The 27128-nt window shown below is 38.5% G+C and overlaps 2 protein-coding genes across 3 annotated transcripts; both read right to left on the minus strand.

The window, feature by feature from the left end:
• Positions 1-4905: 4905 nt before the first annotated feature.
• On the minus strand, positions 4906-15506 carry LOC139139027 (uncharacterized). The gene is made up of 3 exons (XM_070707728.1): positions 15394-15506; positions 6058-6163; positions 4906-5417 (listed from the first exon to the last, which is right to left on the minus strand). Exons 1-3 carry the CDS (start codon positions 15439-15441, stop codon positions 4960-4962), a joined length of 612 nt encoding a protein of 203 aa, XP_070563829.1. The 5' UTR covers positions 15442-15506; the 3' UTR covers positions 4906-4959.
• Positions 15507-19184: 3678 nt separating this feature from the next.
• Positions 19185-26500, minus strand: LOC139138892 (large ribosomal subunit protein uL15-like). 2 transcript variants are annotated; one of them, XM_070707484.1, is made up of 4 exons: positions 26478-26500; positions 25787-25926; positions 24039-24210; positions 19185-19375 (listed from the first exon to the last, which is right to left on the minus strand). In XM_070707484.1, exons 1-4 carry the CDS (start codon positions 26478-26480, stop codon positions 19247-19249), a joined length of 444 nt encoding a protein of 147 aa, XP_070563585.1. In that variant the 5' UTR covers positions 26481-26500; the 3' UTR covers positions 19185-19246. The 2 variants fall into 2 exon arrangements, with proteins under 2 accessions (XP_070563585.1, XP_070563575.1); XM_070707474.1 differs by lacking the exon at positions 26478-26500 and adding an exon at positions 26156-26269.
• Positions 26501-27128: the final 628 nt, after the last annotated feature.

The following is a 27128-nucleotide window of genomic DNA, read 5'->3' on the forward strand; positions in this document are numbered from 1 at the left end:
TTAGAGTACAAAACGGTTTAAGAATGAGCCCTTCGCTGAATTCTAACTCATATCGATGATTTCGTTTGTGCCCTCAAGGCAAAATATTCCGTTGCGAAATTTCATTACAAAGCTTTCTTGAAGTCCAGATTTTTTATGCAACAGTGTGCGTGTGTGTTCAGCCATGCATGGTGAGAGAACACGTATTTTATACTAACATTCCATTTCGTCAGAGCCATCTGAGCATTGCCGGCTGCCATCACATTGTAAATTACTATGCAGACACTGAAACGGATGGGACAAACATCGGTAACCATTGCATGGACCTAACGTAATGAAACAGATGCAAAAAAAATTTCACTATAATATCGTATTCGTTGTTCAACATTAGTACAATCGCACATGTGCAATAATTTTTATTTATTTATTTATTTATTATTTATTTGTTTGTTTGTTTGTTTTTTTGTCTGTTTATTTATAACTTCAATCTGAATTGTGTATTTATTATTGTTGTTTGAATAGGATAGCAAGAATCATATATTCGTCCGAATCCTGAACCTTGGTTTTATATTTGCTTGTTCTCAAACTTTTGAAGAAAGAAAAATGGGACGATTTCATCATCTGACTATCATGAATCTCACGAAGGCCTTCAACACAAAACACTGTTGCTCTCTACACACCATTTTTAAGTTGTTCATGTACTTACAATATCTTTCATCGGATGCATCGGAGCAATCAACGACGTCATTACATTCTAAATTTGACGCTATGCACTCAAATGGAAACGACTCGCATCTGAACCCATTGCATGGACCTGGAGGAAATCAGTTTAAGTGAAAGACGCAAAATATTACCGGATAATGATCGGTGGATACAACGAAAACTTAGCAAAACTGTCAAGATGTCGAATTTTTTCAGAAACATCATTCTTAAAGTTTTTATTACACTTTGTTTCAAGGCCATACAGTGTCATAAGGACTATGTTGAATCTTTAGAAAGATTCGAAAAGTGGATAAGGCACACACACATGCATGCATGCATCCCTACATACGTGCATACATACATTCATACATACATACATCGGAGTTCGCGTTTACGCAAAAATCGTGCGTATTTACGCATTGACATTGACTCTCTACGCAATTTTTTCATCGTTATGCGTTTTCTATACGCAAAGGATAACACCGAAAGCACTCCCCACGACTGAGCTTAGGCGACAACCAGACGAAATTTGTTGCAACACATTTCTGTCAATCACTCATTTTGTGTGGAAAGTTTCGAATTCTCTGGGCGTTGTCTGAAAAATCGACATCGTAGTCCACACGTTATCACGTTAGGCACGTTATCATGTCAGCTGTGCCTATGAATTACGTTGCTAATTTTCAGGCGAGCGATAGTTTCTGAAAGTGAGTGATTGACAGAAATGTTGCGACAAATGCCGTACGCGAGAAAAAAAAAGTTACCGCGAACACTGATACATACATACATACATACATACATACATACATACATACATACATACATACATACACAGTGTTCGCGGTAACTTTTTTCTTCTCGCGTACGGCATACGCATTAGTCTGCTAAAATTGCGTAATGGCTGGATTTGAGTGCGTAATTTCACTTCCGCACTCAATTGATGAAAAAACCGACAGCAAAATACAATGTGCCGTTGAATAAACCTACACTACATATTCGGGTTGTACGATGTAACATTATTTTAATGAAAACAGTTAGCGAACAACTTGAACAATGTTGAAACGTAACAGCGAACATGCAACCGTCACAACACATCGGGCAACCCAAAAGTTAGAGTTATGGCAGCTTATCCAGACGGTTTCTGGACGTTTCGGCACCAAGTCGTTTCGGCCCAAGATGTTTCGGCCTTCCAATTTCAGGCCCCAAGACGTTTCGACACCGCTGAAGGCTACCTGTGGGAACTAGTGCTGGAGCGTAATGTTACAAATCAAAGTACTAAAAAGTATAGTGTCAACTAACATTCACGTACATGCTTAATCTTTGTGAGAACACGGGAAGAGACCGTAAGAAAAAACTTCATATCATTTTCAAATCTGTGACACAAGTTTATCGATATCAAAAGTCGCCGACACGGAAAAAGTTTGAAAGCGGTGAGGAAACAGCACGGTAAAATTCACACAAAATGCACATAAAGTACTGGAACTTACTGTCAGAACGCAAAGGTCACGCTTACGAATATGACGGATCAGTCAATTACTAAATAGTTTGAAAAAAAATCGAAACACAGATGCCGAAACGTCTTGGGTTGCGGTGCCGAAGTGACTTTGGACCGGAAATTGAGAGGCCGAAACGACTTGGGCCGAAACGACTTGGTGCCTGAAAGACCAGTTACCATCCAGACACTTCTGCAGTGTTCAAAATTTATCGGGATTCCGACGAGCTCTACCAATGAATCATTTTTTTCACGGACTCGTAGAGCAAAGTTGAAAGAAATTAAAACAGATTTGTCTGCTTCGACGCCATGCTGCATTTGTGCTTGATCAAAATTTGGGGACAGCGAGACGCGATGATCGTGCAGGGTTGGCATTTATATAATTTGTCGCAACATTTCTGTCAATCACTCACTTTCAGAAACTATCGCTCGCCTGAAAATTAGCAACGTAATTCATAGGCACAGCTGACATGATAACGTGCCTAACGTGATAACGTGTGGACTACGATGCCGATTTTTCAGACAACGCCCAGAGAATTCGAAACTTTCCACACAAAATGAGTGATTGACAGAAATGTGTTGCAACAAATTTCGTCTGGTTGTCGCCTAAGCTCAGTCGTGGGGAGTGCTTTCGGTGTTATCCTTTGCGTATAGAAAACGCATAACGATGAAAAAAATGCGTAGAGAGTCAATTTCAATGCGTAAATACGCACGATTTTTGCGTAAACGCGAACTCTGATACATACATACATACATACATACATACATACATACATACATACATACATACATACATACATACATACATACATACATGTACATACATACATACATACATACATACATACATACATACATACATACATACATACATACATACATACATACATACATATACATATGCAAGTAATTATCATGTGCGTATGTACAAAAGCAAGTGCGTGTTAATCTATTGGGAACTTACAATCTTGTTCGTCAGCTCCATCTGAGCAATCAAGGTTGCCATCACACTGTAAAGTGGAAGGTAGACACTGGAATGGATAGGGCAGGCATTTGTAACCATCGCATGGACCTGACGGAACATTTTAATCGAGGAAAAGACAGGCCTCATTGTTAAACTAATCATTGTTTCATTTCAGCATGACTGTATTATGATATACAACAAACTGTTTAATTTCAAACTAGGGAGTATGTAAGGCAGACACGAACTGTGAATGAAGGATAAAGATAGACTAAGAGAAAGACAGACAGACGGAAAGACAGACACACAGATATCGTTAGGAAAATCTGCTCAAAAAACTGGCATAATTCATACTGAAAGAAAACTGAAAAAGATAATATATTTTGTCTTCATAAATTGCAGTTCTTTTTGTCCGATTTCCAACGGCTTTTGAACTCTGTACAGTTACACTTTTGATACAAGCTTTTCATTAAGAGTCTGATAAAAATTACAGAAACAATGTACACGATTCTGCGATACCGTAAAATCTGAAGCGGACACGAGAAACGCTTAAAGTTACAATGCTCCTTTGGAATAGGTATTTGAACTCTCAATTCTTACAATTCTTTTCTGATTTTCCACGCATGCTTTTTTAAACCCTTTGAGTGGAAAAAATGTCCACCGTCTTAGTTTTTCGAAAATTTGCAATTGTGGTTTTCCCCGTGGAGCTAACTCAGGGATGGCGGCCATTTTGTCGGTACATGTTTGGTTATTTTAGTCTCTAGCACCACACTTTGCGCGTTGACTCCTGATTTTTTTATTCTGAATTTTGTGAGAGAATTGTTGAAAGTTTCATTGAGGAAAGTTTGAGCAAACGTTTAAAGTGACTTTCGACGCGCGTACTACCTTAAACAGTATACTGGGATACGGCTATAAGATTATAACAAAAGTGTTGGCTCGGTCTGTAGCGTTCGTTTTGATGCTAGGATGTCAAAAAGCGGGGTTGTTTACGTTTATAACTGGATCAAAGAACTAAATCGGTCTTTCTTAGCTATTTGTACAGAAATACAGCGAAAATAGTTTGCCCGCTGTTAACGTATAATATCTTAAAAGAGTATTTGCCTTTAATCTTTCAATCATTCTGTAACAAAAATCAAGAAGAAAAATCAGGGACCACCGTACAAATTTTGGCATTAGAGAATCACATCACCTGGCATTAATTTTACCGACATTTAAAATTTAAAATAGCCACTTCCCTGTGTTAATCTCTATGGGAAAATCAAAATTTCGAAATTCACAAAGCCAAGACGATGAAGGCTTTGATATGCAACACTTAACAGAAATGAATTACGCAAAACACACTAATTCGTATTCTCCGCTTTACTTTTACTTTACAAATAATTGAAAGTTATTTCTATGATATTACTAGACTTCGTTCAAATTATAATAACTTAACTTTCGAGGCAGTAAAAACAGCCTTCACACAATGAAGAGTAAAAACAAATGTCAGAAAATCGCCTTGTCGCCCAAAATTGAAATGCTAAAGAGTGCAGTTGTTAAGAAATCACATTTATGAAAAACATTTCCAACCATTTTCGATTACCAGCAGATGGCAGATAGATAGCAGGACAGCAGTATTTCATCTTAATTGCGAAAACATTTAAAGGCATACAGTCACCTGTAATATAATTATGCCCATATATGGTCAAAGGGGCGTTCTTTGGTATTCAAAATGCACATGTGAGGGCGCTGTTTTTTAAAAGTGGCCACCCGCTTTAAATCTTTGATCGGCTAGATTTTCTTTTTCCACGGTAACTGTGGCAAAGTTGGAACAGGTGACAGTATGCCTTTATGTAAAGCCCGGACGACTTTGTACTTTTGCGGGAAAAGACTCACATGCTCTTTCATCAGCACCATTAGCACAGTCATTGGTGCCATCGCACCGCAAATCCATCTGCACACATGACTCATCAAGGCAGTCAAACTCAGCAGAGCTGCATGCATGATCTGTAGTACCGCCGAACGTTGAGGTCGCTGCAAACGTGGTGAACACTGCCTGAGATGTTGACTCCATACGAGGTGACCCTGCGTGAGATGTTGACATGACACCACTAGATCTTGTCATCGTTAAAGGTGATGTTGGTGCCCGTGACCAAGATGTCGTTCTCAGCAAAGACGGATTTTCAGTTGCTATCATTCCATCGGTTTTCCGTGAAGTCCAAATTAAATTATTCGGTCGTTTAGTTGACCAATTGAAAACCCCCTCGCCCAAATCAACCGTACCGGTTTTCTTATTATTTGGAAGACCTAGAGCAAGAGACAAGAACGAACATTTCAAGAACTATTTCTCTCAAACACGATTGGAACTAATTTGGGATAATTGGTAGTAAATAAATGACGATTTAGACTGCAAATGTAATCTCATCTGCTTTCCTTTTTTACGCTACACACTTGTTTTTATGAGTAATTTGTAATATTGCAACAATCAGCTACCGAGCACCGAACACTTTTGAGAAATTTGAAAAATATGATTATCTAATTATCCCAATTAAGTTCCAATCATGTTGTCAAAACCATCAACTACTTTATTCCTTCTCTAAATTCGCTGGTATCAGAATAAAATCCCGCTGAAATATGACGTCATGCAAGTTCTTTATCATAATGACATCGTGGACGTTAGAAACGTTCGTCATACATCAAATGAAACAAATGACCCGTTTATTAAAAACCCACAGAAAAAATTACCAGTCAGTACAATATTACAGTGATTTTCATGATGAGTGTAGCAAGAGCAGATTAGCAAGAGCAACTAGGCATTGTTAGACATGTATCGACAGGAAAAAAGAAATAAAGTCTTCGGGGTTTATTCCCGAATTTGGCGACAACGCTTGCTAGGAAAGTGTTGGCTTGATTATTTGTTTATCGTGTTGAGATAACGGAAACATACTGGTCGCCAACACTCCAGCGATGATAGCTGTAGTAATGACAGCAGGAATTCCAAAACCTAGAAGCAAGACAAGGAGTCTTCTTTTCTTCTTTCGTTTTTCTTCATCCTGTGGAAGCAATGACAACATCTTGAGGTTTATCGTGAAGACTTTTCTACTGTAATGCAAGACAAAAAATAGACCTTCGAGTCATTTGATAGACTCTACTAAACACATATATGTAATTATCAGATGACCTTAAATTCACCGACCAATATTTAAAATTGAAAGTTTCCGTCAATAGTTTTCTTTATAGACAGGAAAACCGAACAATAACTGTGGCTGAAGAGGGCAAAAGACTTTACATATTCTGTCTTGATGGTGTAAGAAGAACTCTATTATAAATTATGGTCATTTTAATGAAAACATAACAAAAGCAGGCACCAAAAGAAAGAAAGGGGTCATCGTATCACTTGAAGTCCCACTAGCTTTATCTTAACATTATTGGACACCGTGGTGCGAAGCACCAAAGGTGTCCTATGTCGCCACAATGTCTGTGTGTGTTTGTCCGTCTGTCCGTCCGTAGACAGATTTTGTTCCACTCATAACTTAAGAACCCTTAGGTCCAATGTCATGCAATTTGGTATTTGGTATTATCATGATGAGACTTAGATCTGATTAGATTTTGGTGGGTGTGGCTTATTAATTAATTGCTTATTTGCATATTTTATGACTTTTTTCGTTCACGCAGATATCTCAGAGACGCCTAGAGCGATTTCGTTCAAACTTGGTAAAAGGATAGTACTCTACCTCATACAGATGCGCGTTGATTTGTCTCACAATGTGATCACATTTGGCCGTGTTAGAGGACTTTTTAGTTTTCGCCTCCATAGACTCCCATGTATAAGGCAATCCATAGACTCCCATGTATAAGGCAATCCATAGACTCCCATGTATAAGGCAATCCATAGACTCCCATGTATAAGGCAATCCATAGACTCCCATGTATAAGGCAATCCATAGACTCCATGTATAAGGCAATCCATAGACTCCCATGTATAAGGCAATCCATAGACTCCCATGTTTAAGGCAGTCCATAGACTCCCATGTATAAGGCAGTCCATAGACTCCCATGTATAAGGAAGTCCATAGACTCCCATGTATAAGGCAGTCCATAGACTCCCATGTATAAGGCAGTCCATAGACTCCCATGTATAAGGCAGTCCATAGACTCCCATGTATAAGGCAGTCCATAGACTCCCATGTATAAGGCAATCCATAGACTCCCATGTTTAAGGCAGTCCATAGACTCCCATGTATAAGGCAGTCCATAGACTCCCATGTATAAGTCCCATGTATAAGGCAATCCATAGACTCCCATGTATAAGGCAATCCATAGACTCCCATGTATAAGGCAATCCATAGACTCCCATGTATAAGGCAATCCATAGACTCCCATGTTTAAGGCAGTCCATAGACTCCCATGTATAAGGCAGTCCATAGACTCCCATGTATAAGGAAGTCCATAGACTCCCATGTATAAGGCAGTCCATAGACTCCCATGTATAAGGCAGTCCATAGACTCCCATGTATAAGGCAGTCCATAGACTCCCATGTATAAGGCAGTCCATAGACTCCCATGTATAAGGCAGTCCATAGACTCCCATGTTTAAGGCAGTCCATAGACTCCCATGTATAAGGCAGTCCATAGACTCCCATGTATAAGGCAATCCATAGACTCCCATGTTTAAGGCAGTCCATAGACTCCCATGTATAAGGCAGTCCATAGACTCCCATGTATAAGGAAGTCCATAGACTCCCATGTATAAGGCAGTCCATAGACTCCCATGTATAAGGCAGTCCATAGACTCCCATGTATAAGGCAGTCCATAGACTCCCATGTATAAGGCCAAGAAAAATAAAAATTTAGTTTCTCATCGTATTGATATTGCAAAAAGGATGCAGTGACACAGTTTTTAGTCCCCACAGATAAAGTCCAGGGGGCTCATAGATTGGGTCATGTCAGTCCGTCAGTCCATCCATGTGAGTCCATCCGTTCACGCAGATATCTCAGACGCTTTGACAAAATGTCACGTGACCTTTGACCTCAAATATACATATTTGTCCATAACTCGGTAACCACACCACAAGTGCTAAACCTTTCATATATGGTATGATGGGACACCCTATGATGCCACATATTGTACCTAATTAATTATGTGCATATCTAATTTTGAGCGAGCCAATAGAGCTAGAAGTCTGATTTTTGGTATATAGGGATAACTTAGCAATACAATTATTTTGACAAAATGTCACGTGACCTCGGTGACCTTTGACCTCAAATATACATATTTGTCCAAAACTAAGTAACCACAAGTGCTACACCCTTCATATTTGGTATGATGGAACACCTTATGACGCCACATATTGCACCTCATTAATTATGCACATTTCTAATTTTGAGCGAGCCAATAGAGCTAGAGGTCTGATTTTTGATATATAGGGATAACTTAGCAATACAATTTTTTTGACAAAATGTCATGTGACCTCGGTGACCTTTGACCTCAAATATACATATTTGTCCATAACTCGGTAACCACAAGTGCTAAACCTTTCATATATGGTATGATGGGACACCCTATGATGCCACATATTGTACCTAATTAATTATGTGCATATCTAATTTTGAGCGAGCCAATAGAGCTAGAGGTCTGATTTTTGGTATATAGGGATAACTTAGCAATACAATTATTTTGACAAAATGTCACGTGACCTCGGTGACCTTTGACCTCAAATATACATATTTGTCCAAAACTAAGTAACCACAAGTGCTACACCCTTCATATTTGGTATGATGGAACACCTTATGACGCCACATATTGCACCTCATTAATTATGCACATATCTAATTTTGAGCGAGCCAATAGAGCTAGAGGTCTGATTTTTGGTATATAGGGATAACTTAGCAATACAATTATTTTGACAAAATGTCACGTGACCTCGGTGACCTTTGACCTCAAATATACATATTTGTCCATAACTCAGTAACCACAAGTGCTACACCCTTCATATTTGGTATGATGGGACACCTTATGACGCCACATATTGTACCTCATTAATTATGCACATATCTAATTTTGAGCGAGCCAATAGAGCTAGAGGTCTGATTTTTGGTATATAGGGATAACTTAGCAATACAATTATTTTGACAAAATGTCACGTGACCTCGGTGACCTTGACCTCAAATATACATATTTGTCCAAAACTCAGTAACCACAAGTGCTACACCCTTCATATTTGGTATGATGGGACACCTTATGACGCCACATATTGTACCTCATTAATTATGCACATATCTAATTTTGAGCGAGCTAATAGAGCAAGAGGTCTGATTTTTGGTATGTAGGGATAACTTAGCAATACAATTTTTTTGAAAAAATGTCACGTGACCTCAATGACCTTTGACCTCAAATGTACATATTTGTCCATAACTCAGGAACCACAAGTGCTACACCCTTCATATTTGGTATGATGGGACACCTTATGACGCCACATATTGTACCTCATTAATTGTGTGCATATCTAATTTTGAGCAAGCCAATAGAGGTAAATGTATGATTTTTAGTATATAGGGACAGACTATAGGATAGAAATTTTTTGACAAAATGTCAATTGACCTCGATAACCTTTTACGTAAAATACACGATTATGTCAATAAATAAGTAACCACAAGTGCTATGTCCTTTATATTTAGTAGGATGGTAAACCTTATGACAACACATGCTTTACCTCGTTAATTATGCCCATATATAATTGTGGGCAAGCCAATAGAGCTAGAGGTCTGAATTTTGGCATATATGGATTAATTAGCAATACAATGTTGTTGTTTTTTAAATGTCACGTGACCTTGATGACCTTTGACCTTGAATATGCATATATATGCATAACTCAGTAACCACAAGTTCTTTACGCTTCAATTTTGATAGGATAGTAGACCTTAAGATGTCACATCTTGTACCTCATTTATTATGCACATATGTATTTCTTGGCTGGCCAATACAGCTAGAGGTCTGATCTTTTTTCCCGATTTAGAACCATAACTTAGACATGCCTCTTGTTTCAAAATGGGAACAATGACATCGACCTATGTGTCCATAGATCTGAACATATACACTCCAGTGATACTTCTTAATGACCTCATTTCCCTGCCCCATCAAGACTAATACTCCTATTACAAGTGGGGACTATGTCAATGTCAATGACTTGTTACTTCTATACAGAATATTATCTCACATAGTGAGTGTCTGAATATTATTCTGAATTGTATTCCAAAGCACATTCTGAAAGGACTCTTCTGGAATATACAGAATATTATCTCAGATAGTGAGTGTCTGAATGTTATTCTGAATTGTATTCCTAAGCACATTCTGAAAGTAACTCTTCTGAAAATTTCACATTCTTTGCCACTGCACCATCTCCCTAATACATACTGATGACCCACGGTGTCCACTCAAGTCTCACTTTGATTTTTATGATTTACTTTCAAATTAAAATAAGTTTGTGAGAATTTGCCAATTTAGGTGTGTGTATATACATTTATTATTAGCTACCCGCTGGGACTGTATGTGCAATTTTGAACAAAAAAAAATTACACTGCGATTAAATGTGTGCCCACTCAATAAATCACAGCCCCACGCGAAAAAGCAAAAAACTGAGCAAGTTTGTACTGTGCATATCTGCACTGAAATCTTCACATAAACTGCACAGAGTAGTCCAATGTGATAATCGCAGAGGGGCGAATAGAATGTTTTCAACTGAATACGATTGGAACTAATTTGGGATAATTGCATTTTCGTATTTTTCAAATTTCTCAAAAATCTTTGGTGCCCTACAGCTAAATGTTGCCATATTACAAATTACTCATGGAAACAAGCGATCTGAGTTTACTAAAGGGGACTTCATTCACATAGTGTTACATTTGTTAGAAGGGTAATGTGGTTTATTTTCCGCTGAAACTCACGCAGAGTACTGCTGATGGTAAATTGGAAAATGCATTGTACTAACTTGAAAATACATTGCACAAATAAACCTTCAGGTCAAGTTCATCTTCAAATAATCGTCTAAAAAGATACTGACTTCTAGGAGTAACAAAATAATTACTACTGATCATAGTACGAAGATGTCTGAAAAACAATGGTTGTGACTTCTCCTGATAATAAACCAGATATGTTTTTCTGGCTGAACACATATAGGTCTGAAAGATCTATAACTTGCAGGCAAAGCTGATATTGTTCCCTTTCATTATAGAAAACTGAATTGGTTTAAAACTAGATTTAAAAAAACAATGCCGATATTTAATTTTATCGTAATCTGGAAAGATACCTTACATCGGTTTATATTTCAGATATACCGGCACCTTTACTGCATTCTCCGATTGTGCCTGTTGTGTGTTTTAATCGACAAAAGAGTAGTATAGTATCGGTTTCTATGACAACATAATCTGCGGATGAAATTTCGATAAATATGCAAGCATTAACCAATAAAATTCTCCATCTGTAAACAAAAACGATATAATATCGATATATTTGAAAAAAGGCTCTATGGTGACCTTTGCCCTGGCCAATGACGTGTTACCAGTGAAGGAAAACCTGGCCTTCAGTGCCGAATGAAAACTATGAAAAATGAACTATAGAATTAAATTAAATACCCTTGCTTATTTCAATAATCTGTTGATCCATTTTTATGGCTGTTTACAAAGTGAGAATAACGTCGTGACTTCCCCAAAAATTTTCTCTTTTCAGGAAAAGTTGATAAAGTTGGTGCAAGTGCATGTGCATACTCTATGGAAGTTGACAGATCACAAATAGTAGCAAAACAACTCTCCATAACCGAAGTGCTCTTATTTTCAACAATTAATTTATACAAAGCCATTATGGTGAACAGCCCTGGAGCACTACATACTCGTTCATGTCGAAAACGTTTACATATTACTAACAAGGGAGTTTCACACCCGCGGATATGATTATTGTAGAGGGTCTACATTTGTTTCGGGACCGCCAGATATCTAGAACGGCGGAACTTTCTAAATCTGACTTGTAGGCTAAGGCACACAACATCGTATAGGGCACGACCTCAGCACGCAAAGCTAAGAATCTGTGAAATGCAAGACACTCCTTGTCCGATCTACGATCATGATTCACAGTTTTGAGGTAGATAAATATGTAATGGAGCTTCCATTTACTGCACTTAGAAACGGTAAATAAGCTATAACATTGTGGTGTTCCTGAGTTTTACGAGAAAGGCGCTGTGATATGAAAACGTACAAACAGTCATTTCGTGCATGTTGTGTAGTCGTGGCAGTATGTTATCGCGTTTGAATGGCAAGGTCTGATCTCTGCCTGTAGGTTGACGTGTAAAAGAACGAAATAGCTGGGGAGATTGAAGTGATTTTCCCTCCATTAGAATCTGTTTATGTCTCGTCTGTAGTATTTCTGATAAAATATAATTGCTACCACGATCTCCTTGGCGAGCAGATTTTCCTCATCCGACACAGAGACACTTCTTCCAAGCAATAGGAAAATTTCTCCTATCGAGTCCTTTCTCCTTTTTTGTGTGTCTTTGCGATCAACCTCGCGTTCATCCAGAGCCTGGCTAACATGCAACAAAGCTTGTCGGTTTAGTATAAACATTTCACCATGTTGTAGTGCCCGGATGCTGATTTCTGTTATTCTTTCGTCAAAAGAGCTTACCTTCTCGAGACGTTTAGCCGAAAGATAAACCAAGATGGCCTGATAAGCATAAAACCGACAAGTCTGTGAGTGCTCTACTGTTCAGCTTTGGTACTTGTAATTCACATTGTTAATTCAATCTCGAGCCCTAAAGCGCTCAAGGCTAGTTTTAAACACCATTTCGGCGAAGAGAATATTATCACAGTCCTCCACGGTTCCATATTGTACAAAATTTACTTGCTGTCCGACAAAAACAAGAGGACAAGAGATAACCCTTGTACTTGACATGCGAACGAACTATTATACACCGTTGCTTTCCCTACTCAAGAAAACGCCATATCTTCCTGCCTGTGAATTTACGCTCTTTATTAGTGTGTAAATTGTCCGGTCGCCGCCCTTCGGAGGACCTCAGGATGTTCTTAACATTTTTCTTTGAAACTTCTGTCTAACGTAGAAGAAATATGTTGCGGTATTCTTAGCGAATTTTGCCTCCGTCATTTCCCCTGAGAACAAGCTATACTCTCTTTGAATAATTTTCGGGGATAACTGAATGCCATGCAAAGATGGCCCGTCCACATTGAAATCAAGCCTCCGAGTGTAAGGATATCTTTGTGCTCTTTTAAACATTTTACGAAATTCAAACCAAATGCACCCCATTGAACTAGATTTAGCAATTGGGAGTACCCCGTCTCAAGTTACATTTTATACTCCTTTATCGTCATATACTTGGAATGTCAATGTGCATGGTCAAGCGAAAAAGTGAATCCTGAAGCAATCTGAAGACGAAATGTTAAGGTAGAATGCGCCTCGAAGACAGATATTAGGACTCTCAAACTGTTATATTTCTTTTCTGATCTACCACTTGAGGCGGCATATTATGAAAATCTTGGAGTAGAATATTCAATGCCTAAGATTTTCGAAATCAACAATTTCATTTTCCCCGTACAGTCAACCCTTTGATTACCAAAGTCAATTTTTGCAGCCTTTATAAAAGATACCCAAGTCATTTTTTCAGATTGTTGGCAAACTTTTGATAAGAAACTGTAGTCAATGAAATACGATGTCCCTTTGGTCCAAAATTATGAAAAAATACAGAAAAATTCATACAAATTGGTAAAATGTTGCACTAAAATTTTGGTGGGAAAAATTACATCACCCAAAGGGTTCAACACAGGGATAGCGGCCATTTTGAATGTCAAATATCGGTAAATGTTATGGTACAAAACTGTTCACGGTGACCCCTGATTTTAAAGCTTTACTCATAAGATTTTTTATACATAACAGATTTGTAAACGAGTGCATCGTAGTCACGGCCCGTATCCTTAAAACAAGACGCAAAATTGTCTGCGTTCCCTAATATGATTTTCTTATAGATGCTAGCTTATAATAACATACGTTATTTACACGGTTATGTTGTGACTTCTAGTAGCAGATCGTGGCGCAATATATAATTTGCTGAAAATATTGGATTCATCTTGAAACTAGCAAAAAGCCCTGCACATATATGTGGTTATAATGCCTTGTATATTTATGTTTGATTTTGAAAAGGATAACACAGGGGTCATCCCCACACAAGACCACGAAAGTCGACGACATGACACCGTAAACCAACAACTTACCCCGATATCGCATTTGTAAATCTATGCCACATTTCCAACATCAGAGAGTTACTAGACAATCATGAATGCTCTTGAATTGTGCGTGCGCTTCCCCGCTCGTTAACCCTTTTCCTGCCAAGTCCATATTCCACCATCAGGTCAAGATGGTTAAAATTAATGAAACACAACATATTCCATATGGTATATTTTAACATAATACTGTATATTTGAAGGCTGGTGAAAACATAAATACCGTAAACTTGATTTTTTTGGACTAAAGATGCTATAACATACCAAGCCAAGCGGGTGAAAATCTGTCATGTTTGGCCCCAATACCGCTTTTTACTGACTTGGCTGATGGGGAAGTAATAGTCTAAATACTGTCTGGCAGGAAAAGGGTTAAAGGTGTTTTCGACAATATTTCGGTCTAACAAAGCAGCACGAACTGCACACATTGTCACCATTATCTCGATCTCTGATATTTTAGCAAATTATCGAAATAGTGGACGCTGTTATTCAAATCAGTACATTTGAAGCATTTGTTGCCTTACATGAAAATATTGTCCCATCTTAAGCAATAACTGCTACGCGGTTCAGCGCCTGACAGCCACCATATGCACAGTACATTCGTCTATCCACGTTGCGATAGAAACCAATATGCTATCTTTACAAGAGAATACCTATATCGTTCATCCAAACTCACAAATTCACAAATACTTACTCTTCGTCGCTTTGTCGGCAATTCGTTTTGAACTAGAACCATAGACTTTAAAAACGTTTTTAAGGTCTATGCTAGAACAGAGTAAACGTTAGCGCTACTCCATATTGCACAGTGTCGAATAACATTATACGGTAAATCGTTTTTTCCCGCCTTCCAGACAAAAGAAAGTTAGACAGAAACTTCTATTTTTCGACAGAAATGGTAACAGGGTAGTTAAAATATAAATGTTCATTGAAGGAAAACAGTGTTCATTTGAAATTAATCATAATTGTTTAGGACGAACATTCGAAATATTAAGCAAACTATGCTTACCTGCATGTCTTTGTCAAGTTTGTCGGCTGGGTTTACCTGATTCGCCATCTCTCACTTCATCAAAATATGGCGCAAAATCTCCGTCTTCCCAACCTATATGTCGACGACTTGCGATTTCCCAGTCTATCGCGGCTGTGTTTACCTTCCCCGGTTTCCATGGATTACGTCACTGTTTTTACATGTTTGTTGGGTCTTAACTCTTGGAGGATCACCCTTTTGGACTTGTAGATCTTCCCCTTGGCCACACCAAATCTTCCTGGGTTTATACCATAGGTACTGTCAGTGTCACTTGGTACCTTTGAAACGAACACTACGCACGGACAATTCATTCAAATGTGAAAAAACACACACACTTTTTATCGACCAAATCAATTTTACTGAGCTTTAATGAATGGAGAAAAAATTCCCAACAGATTTGGAATCAGAAAAGCCGGAGGCTCGATCATTTAAGGGTATTTAAATTTTGAGCGTTCAGTTTTTAAGCCATTTAATTGCAATTCGAAATGTACAATTATGTTGACTAAAAAGCACGGAGGCATTTTTATAGTTTGAGTGAGACAGTATACATGTCAAAAAGCTTGTTTCGGTGAATATGCACAAATCGGTATCCGGGAAAGATTCCTCGACAAGAAGCGATAGAAACATCGTATGAACGTAGACTGTTGATACATCATTTTGAAGACAAAAAAGGGAGTTTTGATGTCTTGCTGAAGTAGCCATAGCAACCACCTGACCAATCTAACGGACCCGCTCTTTAAGGTAGTATGCACCTCGAAAAGTAAAGACAAACTTTTGCTTAAACTTTCCCCAAGAAATATTTCAACCATTCTCTTTCAAAATTAAGCATTAAAAATCGCGAGTCATCGGGCAAATTTTTGTACAAGAGAAACAAATTACCAAAGATTTACCGATATTTGAAAATCAAAATGGCTGCCATCCCTGTGTTAACTCTATGGAGAAAAAATCGTTTAGATTTTTCGGAAAACTAAGACGCGTACGGTAAATGCTTTCTTACACCAAGGGCTACAAAATGGACCCCCACAAGTGGTAGCTCATGCAGAAAAGAATTGTAAAAGTTCGAGAGTCCGAATATCTGTCCCCGAGGCGCGTTCTATCTTTTCTTGTAAAACTTTGAGAACTTGCCTTTTTAAAATCAGTTTTGACAAAAATCGTTACTGACCTCAAGAATATGACATGCGGAGTGTATTCATCACTATGACAATAGGCGAATAAACACTTGAAAGATGGGTGCACGATCTGGCAGAGAAACCGTGTACATGGTTGGTGACGTAGTATATTCTACCATCGACAATGAACTCCACGACAAGGGTCAAGATCACGCTTGAATTCGTATGGTGAACGAGAAATGTTTTCATGTATAAAAACGTTAATTTCTTCCAACTAACGTTCGTGGTTTGCCTTTTCAATGCATTCCATCAACGTATCAGAGCAAGAAAAATCTTTTCTTACAGTGGCATTGTACCAGTCTCACTTTTATGGGGGAAAGTTTTCGAGCATTGTGAAACACACTTTATCGGGATGAAATTTTCATTTAAGACTTCAAAGATGAGGAGTGGACAACAGTTGACATGGTTATTACTTTCAAGATAAGAAACTTCCGAAAAAGACATTGCATGAGCGCGCGAACAAATGGTTTCACTACCATCACGGAGAGTGGGAGCATCGGCCCCCTCCCCAACCCTTTTGCAGTACAGTGCGCCCTCAGCGGCCAATTAAATGTTTCGTAGCCACGAGCGAATGTTTCTCAAAGATTTTGGCAGTACTCGGGACTGTTTTTGCTAGAATAATCAAGGATGTTGTAGAGATAATCTGGTTTATCGTTTTTTTTCCATAAAACTTTGCCATCAGGGCAGTGTACATTGTGTAAGATTTGGCGTAAGCTCTAAATGCATAAATTCCTGTACATACATGTACCGGTACCTTATTCCATTGCTCCATTCAGAAGAGAACCAAAAATTCTAACAGAGATTTGCATGGACACATTGCACAGTTCAATGAGAGAGATTGCACACACAACAGCGTGAAGCTAAGGGCAGGGTCGCCACTCTCCCTAAAGACTTCAAATATTTTTTTATTTTTTAATGCGTTCACACGCAGGATTTCTCTTATTAGCAAAGTCACAGGAATTGCCACGGCATTCACAACTTCACTCAATGGTTACACCTGAGCGACATGTTTGATCCATTTGTACTTTTGATTACAGAGAGCTGATCAACGGTGTAATTCCGCGCCTCTAAATTCCAATCCTTTAGGCAGAGGCAAACATAACCAATAGATCTTAAAGGCGGAGCCTCCCTTTAAAAGGGCGCCGACCTATGGCGGCGTTCACTGTGTAAGTGGACACCAAACAGGCAACATGAGGGCACACGCTCCAGAAAATGCCACTTTTTAGTTTTTTCCGACCGCAAAAACGCTGACAGACTGCCAAGCGGTCAGCATGAAGCTGCTGCCGATCGAACTCTGTGGTTATATTCAAATTCTAACGTGACTGGAACACGTTTTTTAAGGAAATTCGAGTGTGGTGCTGGGCCGTTTGCAATTTGAACCGACTGTCAATCAAACGGTTATATAAGCTCTATTTGCAGGATTAGCAAAAGGTGACAAAAGATTGAAATCAGTTTGTGTAATTAATGTAATAGAAATCAAACATCGTACTGGCCATGTGTTTGACTGGGAGGAGAACTCCACTAATGCGAAAACCTGGGATTGAAAAGTGCGGCTTTAACTATAGGAAGGACAATGTATTGCCTTTAAAGTTATTTTTGAGAGCATTCTCAACATTATTTTCATGAACTATTGCCTCACTCCATATTCTCACATTTCATTCAGCGTGTATTGTACTCTACGTTGCATTTATGAACAATTCACCCTTAGAGCGCTGTAATTTTTGTGTCTTAATTTTAGTGCAACATTGGACCAGTTTTTATTAATTTTTCTGTAGTTGTTTTGATAATTTTGGAGTAAAGGGGCATTTTTCATGGGCTACAGTTTCTTATCAAATTTTGGGAAAGTCTGAAGACAAATTGCGTGCATTATACTTCATAGGGGTGACACAAATTTACTTCAGCACTCATAGGGTTAAAGATCTGTCTGCTGTACTTGTTGATATGTTGTCCATTATTTTTGTTCTGGTAAAATATTTTGTTTGTCTTGCGCAAGAATCACATCAAAATGCCCACAATCCAGCTTATCAACACAGCCTGTGTAAGGTCTTATCTTGTTGACAGCTGAGTTTCCGTCTGGACTAGATTTTTGTCAACACTAATTTTGCATAATGTACACATGAAACATTGTGTTTGCAAGGCTAATTGTGTTAAAGGGACAAAGTTGCCCATTTTTCATGAATTTTGTTCAATGCGAGATACAATTTATATTGTTTGCCATGTTGGAAGATACTGAATGAATGGGTGACCATGCGTGTATTCGACCCCAGTTTTAGACACGATACACGAAACCAACACGAAAATGAATTAATTTCGCGATGGTTTCATTTACTGTGTCTAAAACCAGGGTTGAATACACGAATGGTCACCCATTCATTATCTTTCAACATGTCAAGCAATATAAATTGTATCTCGCATTGAACAAAATTCATGAAAAAATGGCCGATTTTGTCCCTTAAATACTTTGCATTTCAAAATACCAAAGGGAGAAGATTGAGAAAAGACACTTTTTTATAAAACAAAAATAATGAAAATATCAAAAACCACAGCTGTTGTCCCATCAAGGACTCTGAAACTATCGAATAAGAAACCACACAGAGAGGTATGTTCACTGTTGTCAAATGGCAAAAATTTATTCCCCTCTATGTTCAGCTTCCTTCATAAAAATTTCATGCCACAAGAACACAACAGCCGCCAACTTTCTTGATTTTCTCCTCTGCCCTTCGGCTGAAGAACTTGGCCTTGACAATGACAGGTTGCTTGGGGAGAATTCCCTTGCCGAGGACTTTGTAGTAACCCTGAAAGGAGAGAATAAAAACTTATGATCAGAAAGGCCTGGTGACAGTAGTATAATGATATGACAATGTATCACGTAGATGTTTTGGATTAGTCTTGACGATGGTGGATTATTACAAGAGGACATAACAGACTGATATCAAATGATAGCACATTGAACAACTATATTTCTACACACTGCCAACTTTATTTCCAGGTAGAATGCACCTCACTGACAAATACATAAATTCCAAAACTTTTACAATGCTTTTTTAGTCTACCACTTGCGAGGTCTCAAACTTTTCACAGGCTTACTTATGTGAAAATCGAAAGTTGAATTTTTTCTCATAAAGTTATCCTTTTGAATGCCAAGTTTGGAATATATTTGGTAATATGCTTCTCTACATCAAATATTATCCAGTATCATTTATTTTCATAAAGAAAGCATACATCTTTCAATTTCAAGGTGCGAATGACCTTAGCTTGGTATTCAGCCTATTTTTTGGATGTTCATACACAGATGACAGGTTAAATGTGGGATATTTGGGACGGTATTTGTTTCAGCTTTATGTGACAGTGGTGGATACTGGAGATGGCACAGCAAGAAATCTGAATGTCTACGGTAGCAGCATTGTCTGATATTTCCATTTTCTGCTTCGTGATTTTTCAAGGGTACATATTGTCTTATAGGAGTGTGTTGAGTCACCCATGCATTGGGTGAAATTTGAGTCTCACTCAGCCAAATGCATACTGTAGTAATAGTAGCATTCATTCAACAAAAGCTCATAATTCTGGCATACAGAGGTTCAAAGGTTATATCTGATTGGTAAATTGTCATTATTTACAGACACTTTAGGAGTTTAGAACTAGGGCTATTCTCTACCTCATTGGCTGTTAGAAAAAATTCCATGAGAAGAATGTGTTTCAGGCAACAAATTGGCTACAAGCTTGCAAGAAATGAAAATGAGTTATTTCTGTTTGATCCAGCAATGACCAAACACAGTTGCATTTTGAGTCAAACACGACTGACAAAAGTCAGAGTGGGAGAAAAGTACACATAGACATCAACCTTGTCTGTTTTCTGACTCCTTAAATGTACAATGGGTTATACACTGAATTGAAATGGATCTCGGTAAAAACAAGACCATGTGTACAAATATGTGTATTTCCGTGTGCCTTTATACATGTGATTTTGTTTGTACCGCCATCATGTGACCTCTTGGGTGTACTGACTCTGTACAACACACCATGACCTTTTTATTCTAGAGTAGAACCACTGCTAGAGCATCGCAGTCTGATATTTCCATCAAAACTGTGTGCATTGATTTTGTTAAGCAGGTAAATATTACTGGCGTTTCATCATCATTTTAACAGGGTGACCATTGGTACATCAATGCAAGCAGATTTGGGGACAGCTGGCATATTACCAGATTCCCAAATCATTTCCCAACGTTCTTCAGCCTTAGCAAAAACATGGGGTTGAACTTGCTTTTGGTCTGACGGTGAACTACTTGTTCGTGGATTGTTTGTAAACCATTTAATGTGTAACTGCTGACCTACGACCTCGAAAGTCAGTAATTTATGCAAGCTGGCTGATCAGAGGAAGCAATCAAGCCATAAACTTTCTCATATTTTCAGCGGAATGTTAAATTGTACAGAAAAGTTTCCTTGAAGAGTTGACACTGGTAATCAAGGTGACATTTGAAGTGAAATAAATTCACCAAAATTTACATCATGTTATCACTACAAGCACCAGCTTCATTATTCAAGACAACTATTCACTTAAACTACAGTACGGCTAAAGAGAGGTGATGCCTGCTCACTGAAACAGCTTACTAGCACTGTAAGATCTGGAAAAGTACACGTAGACCAACCTGCCAACAAATGCACAATGGCCTGCCCTGTGGCAAGATCTCATAAGACTAGCTATTATATTTATCAAATGCTTGCCAGCAGTGTGCCCTCTCAGCTACTTTGACTTATTACTGACTCATGCATTTTCTTTGACTCCGAAAATTTACATATACAACACAAGTATTAGTATGAAGCTAACTCAAGGAAATTTCAAGATCATTTCTAAACTGAACTGAAAAGATTAAAAAATCTCAAAAACTGAAGGGCACTCAACACAGTAATACAAATTACCGAATTTCTCTTCGATTTTTACCCTTGAAAGTTGCTAGACTAATCAGTTTTTCTGTTCTATATATGAGCAAAGTGAAGCATAATTATTTTCTGATATGCAATAGAACTACCTTTAGATACTTTAGTAATTACTAAAGTTTCACAGTCTCTATCATATAAACACAAAAGTTATGGTTAGTTGCAGGTACTGCAAATACCATACTTTTGGGAAGCATGTTATGACGGACCGAAATGGTCATTTTCTTAAAAAACTAACATCACCTAACATGTAAGTTTCTTTTCTCACACAACAGGAAAAAATCAGTATCTTTTTGTTTGACAAAACAGATGAAACTGGTCTCCCCATTTTCCTCACACTGTTTTGTATGGCCAAGTAAACAGGGGTTGGAAAAGTTTACAGAAATGCCATCTCTTCTCTCAATCAAACATATTTCAAGTCATTCAAAATGGGAATGGAGGTAAACATTGTGTATTAATCTGCTCTATACACAGGAGACATTGCAGACTGCAATGAGGAATTTTATAGGTTACAAATCATAATGAATCATGGATATCTCCAACACTGTGCACTGCTTGCAAGCTATGTAATACAACTCACAATCTGCATAACTGTGGTGTATCTGTAGTCACATAGAATGGTTCTACTCCGGAATAAAAGGAGGCAATGCATTCTACAGACTCAGTATGCCCAACAGATTACGTGATAAGTGGTACAAACAAGCCAACATGTTTACAAATGCATATGGATACACGTACATCTATGTGCCTTTGTGCACACAGGATTTGTTTGAATCGTGGTCCATTTGAATTTTGTGTTTGATCTATTTTGTGATTTTTTGTACAGTTCTCAGTACTGTACATGGATGTGCTATTGTCCAGAGCCACAAAATATGATCTTGAAAACATTACAGCCAAATAAGATTCTGTATTCTGACTTCCCTGGTACACTGGCAGTGGGAACACACCAGTGTAGGATCCATTTGTTTCAACTCAGTGTTGTAGTGCAAGAAAAATATACATTTGTTTGACAAATGTGGGCTGGTCGTTCATTGTCACCATGCCAAAGGTGTGTGTGTATGAGTTGACAAATGGATTGTCGCGTACCGTTCACGCACAAGCAGATCACACACTTTGAAGGGACCAGTCTCTAGTGTACCATCAGAGACAAATATCCATGAAAAGAGAGCAAAGCACGTATATTTCCATTTTTTTTCTAAAGCATCAAAAAATAATAATTTCATGATGCTATTAGAAGTACAGTTGTGAGAAGAACACTTTCATCAGTATAAACATGTTTTGCACAGAATTCTATGTGGCTGCATTTTTCAAAGAGGTAAGATTTAAATCAAAGAAAGTCAGTGATAATGATGGTGTTCTCCACAATTAAAGATCATAACTGAAATTTTTTGCAAATATTAAAATGAGCAAATTAGTGCGACACATTAATGGGGACAGAGAAACATGGTTGAACGCTCATCAGGTAATTTCTGTCTCACCTGAACCGGAGGTGTGTTAGACAGAAATTTCCAAACAAATGTGAGACATTCCATCTCAGCCTGGAGGAGTGTGGATTTCTAAGAATCCTTGTTCAGCATGGATAATGGCACATTTTGTTGTGATGAAATAGGAATTATGCATCACACTAATATCGCTTACAGCCCGTTTCTCCTTACACTAACTTCAATATCGACAAAAAGAACAAACTTGTACCACAGTATGATTGTGAAGGATGATATCAATTTTGTGTTTCATAAATGTACAGTAAGCATGGATGAGACTGAAAAATAACTATAGTAAAATCAACAGTATCTACTGGGTATGCTTGTATTTACCTGCAAATGATCCTTTGATGTTGAATATTAGTAATTTTTAACCCTATGGAGAATTACTACTGTAAGGTATATAGCATGAATGTTGATAAGTTCCCACAAGATCAAATAAACTGCCACAGTATGTTTGGTACAGCATACTGTTTTTTGCTAAGCGTGGTAAAGCATGTAAATGTTACTTGGGTTCCATGTGGTAAATCAATGCAGTCGCACTGGGGACGGTAGAACCGTTTGCCAACTCATTTACCATGTTCCCCAACCTTAGCTAACACACTGCAGCAATTTAACCACTGTGTGGTAGTCACAGGGTCAAGAGCATCACCAGTTAGAGGGTTACGTCTGCGGCTGCACGTACAGGGCTGTTGCTATGTACACATCAAAAATTGTGAAATGGCAGCTGTAGTAGAAATGGTGACCACTGCAAAAGTAGCTTAATATAAAAAGTTTTATTTGGCAAAGTCTTGCAGTGACTAGAAATAGCAGAAAGCTGCAAAATTTGTGGACTGTGATCAAATGCTGAATTTCCTTCACAGTTATGGGATTTCAATTGCCTATTTCGGAAAGAGGCAACCAATGTTTGTCAACAAGAAAGTTGTGCAGCCACAGATGAGAAGACCCCCTTCCTTTTTAGACTCTGCTTTCTACAATAAGAAAGATGCGGCCCAATGTGCATCAGGAGTGCTCAAAGATAGATTGATGAGATATTACTTACAGCTCTGACCACATCAATCACTGGTGCTTTGTCTGTTTTGTCTTTGTAGTATTTCCTGGTCTGTTCACTGACTAGTGACCACAGCTTGTCAAGATTCACTGCAGGTTTGTAATACTTCTGTTTTGTCAGATGAAAATGACGCATACCAACTTTACCAAAGTAACCTGGATGGCTGGGGAAAAAAGGAAAAAGATATAATATATACTGTAAAACCTGTCTAAACCAAACCCTGTCTAAACCAGAAACCTGTCTAAAGTGAACCCTTTTTCTAGTCCCATTCCAACAGATCTCTATGTTAAAAGAACCCCTATAAACCAGACATCTCTCCAAACCGAACAATGTTCTGAGTCCCTGAAGGGTTCGGTTCAGACAGGATTTACTGTATATATCTTTGTGGGATGCTCAAAATCCATCATCAGGATATCAACATGATTGTCATAATGTGCAAGTAGGCTCAGATAGATGGAGGAAAGACAGAGACACAGAAAATAAACAGATCTGGGATGCTGTGACGCTTGTACGCAAACGGTCTACAGTAACATGAGTAAAACAAATCTATTCAGTTCCAGTTGGCATTTGTAGTGTGTTGCACAGAACAACAGTCAGAGAACTTTACATCGAAAATATTTTTAAAGCCCCCACTCAATTATCAGATTTATCTAATATAAATATTATGTACTTGATAAAATATTCAATGGAAAACAAAAGAATGACAAACTATTAATGAGCTATTGACACATTTGCTAATGCGAGAACCTGGGATTGAGAAGGGCGCCTTTAAGCTGCTCTGAACATAGCTGTGGAAACGCAGCTATCTGTTGGCGGGGTTGCGTGCGTCTTTATGTGGGTCAAAGGTCAACCCCGCCACGGATAGCTGCGGGCCAACTGCGAGCGAAAGTGGGTCTATTACGACGACACAACATGTATCGGAACTTTGAACAGCAAAATAAACCAAAGTGAGCGTAATTCAATAAAATGACCTATACCTGCCTGAACTCTGATTATTGCTCACTCCTTAACTCCTTTTGTGAACAAAATTTCTGGTTCGTTTACGTAATTTTGGCTGATTTTCCAAGGAGTACTCAAGATTTTCACTCCAGCAGCGAACTTTGACTTCTATTGATATGCTAATAAGGATCTGACCGAACGAGCGACGTCTGCATTAGCATATCAATAGAAGTCAAAGTTCGCTGCTGGAGTGAAAATCTTGAGTACTCCTTGGAAAATCAGCCAAAATTACGTAAACGAACCAGAAATTTTGTTCACAAAAGGAGTTAAGGAGTGAGCAATAATCAGAGTTCAGGCAGGTATAGGTCATTTTATTGAATTACGCTCACTTTGGTTTATTTTGCTGTTCAAAGTTCCGATACATGTTGTGTCGTCGTAATAGACCCACTTTCGCTCGCAGTTGGCCCGCAGCTATCTGTGGCGGGGTTGACCTTTGACCCACATAAAGATGCACGCAACCCCGCCAACAGATAGCTGCGTTTCCACAGCTACTCTGAACACAGCCCCACAGCGCATGGATTGAGCATTGCATATGTGCTTCAGGTGTGGGGCTTGCGTTTGAGCTTCTTCGCACAAGCCCTGCTATTCTAGGTGGTTCTTGTTTTTAAATGACAGGCGACAAACTAAACTCTACGGATGCATGGTATTTAATACAAAGGAGTAAGCTTAGCACCGGTGAATAATTGTAGTTTGTTAGCACACATAGATGACTTGTCCGGCAGAGAACATGCAACACTTACTATTTGTCAAAGTTTATTCTGTGATGATGTTGACCACCAGCATTACCACGACCACCTGGATGTTTACGATGCTTTCCAATACGTCCGTGGCCATGGCTAACGTGACCACGTAACTTCCTGGTCTTCTTGAGTCTGGCTGTCTGTGAAATTTCAAAATCAATCAAAAATCAAATCGCTGCATTTGGAGATCGGCAAGCGGGCAAGTGAGATCAAATGACTGCCTCATGCCCCACATCTGTACCGATCGGTGTACACAGTTTCTGGCTCAATAGCTGAAGCCTCGAAGACAGGCTAACATTCGCTAGTGTAAATATTGAAGTAGGCTGGGCAATTTACAAAGTAATTCAAACCAAACAGGTAATTACACACCAAGTCGGCGTGCACTGACTCGTCAGATCTAAACTGTAAATCCACTTTACTATCGAGCGCAATTTCACGACGATGAGAAGGCACTCTTTGAAAAGTCATACAGAACCAGCGAGCCTACATGTTGGGCCTACTCTGCCAACACGGGCACCCAGTGTAACATTATTGACGAATGTATAGATATTGGACACAAAACGACAAAAATAATACCGAATTTAATAAGTTGAATATTCTTTATTTAATTATCGATGCTTCAGTAGTGAACGTTTTCCGTGTATGAAAGGATGATGACCGATATTTCACACAGCATTCGGACAGGGCTTACCATTTTCAAAATGGACGACGAAAAGGCTGTTTTTCTCGTGAAGTCTCGTACATCAAAACGTGAATTCGCATGTTATTGTCCATAGAGGGCGCACATCTTCGCCGGACGCTGGTATGGACCGAATCTTCATGATACAGGTACGAACGCGTTGTGGGCTTGGTAGTTTACCTAGTAGACTGCTTGATCGATCGATCTACTGTCTACCTCAGCGTTGGTGATTGGTAGAATAAAATAAATGAGGGGGATTAGGGAAGAAAATAAATAGATGTGGACTGTTTTCTTTGAAATACTATACACAGATAGCGAGGGTAAAGTAATAAGCTAAGACGGGACAAAGCTGGGTCAGGCCAAGTTGTGTAATTATTAAGAAAAGTTTAACACATTACATTTATTTATCATAACTCCTAGACGAATATTGCCTGCAATATCCTGTGCCGAAATCATAGTTAGTTAGCGGGAGACTGTAGTCGAAATAACGACTCGTGCCAGCGGACGGCCTTCATGATCGATCGTAATAATAATTCCTCACAATCTTGCATTGGAGTTTAAGTTGTACTTGTAGTGACACTTCAACAAACTCAGCGATAATTGTTTTACAGTAATATTTTGAAATGCAAATGCCGTAAGGCACACACAGTCACAATTATCATA

Source organism: Ptychodera flava, chromosome 1 (assembly GCF_041260155.1).
Source record: "Ptychodera flava strain L36383 chromosome 1, AS_Pfla_20210202, whole genome shotgun sequence".
NCBI lineage: Eukaryota > Metazoa > Hemichordata > Enteropneusta > Ptychoderidae > Ptychodera > Ptychodera flava.

What these genes read in the sequence shown, in the direction of transcription:
- LOC139139027 (XM_070707728.1), bottom strand. Translation starts at nt 15,441, where the DNA reads ATGGCGAATCAGGTAAACCCAGCCGACAAACTTGACAAAGACATGCAG. An exon ending in AACTTGACAAAGACATGCAG is followed by an intron (nt 6,164 to 15,393) that starts GTAAGCATAGTT and finishes TTGCTTCCACAG; the next exon opens with GATGAAGAAAAACGAAAGAA. An exon ending in CGCTGGAGTGTTGGCGACCA is followed by an intron (nt 5,418 to 6,057) that starts GTATGTTTCCGT and finishes CTCTTGCTCTAG; the next exon opens with GTCTTCCAAATAATAAGAAA.
- LOC139138892 (XM_070707474.1), bottom strand. Translation starts at nt 26,254, where the DNA reads ATGACTTTTCAAAGAGTGCCTTCTCATCGTCGTGAAATTGCGCTCGAT. An exon ending in AGTCAGTGCACGCCGACTTG is followed by an intron (nt 25,927 to 26,155) that starts GTGTGTAATTAC and finishes GAAATTTCACAG; the next exon opens with ACAGCCAGACTCAAGAAGAC. An exon ending in AGAATAAACTTTGACAAATA is followed by an intron (nt 24,211 to 25,786) that starts GTAAGTGTTGCA and finishes TTTTTTCCCCAG; the next exon opens with CCATCCAGGTTACTTTGGTA.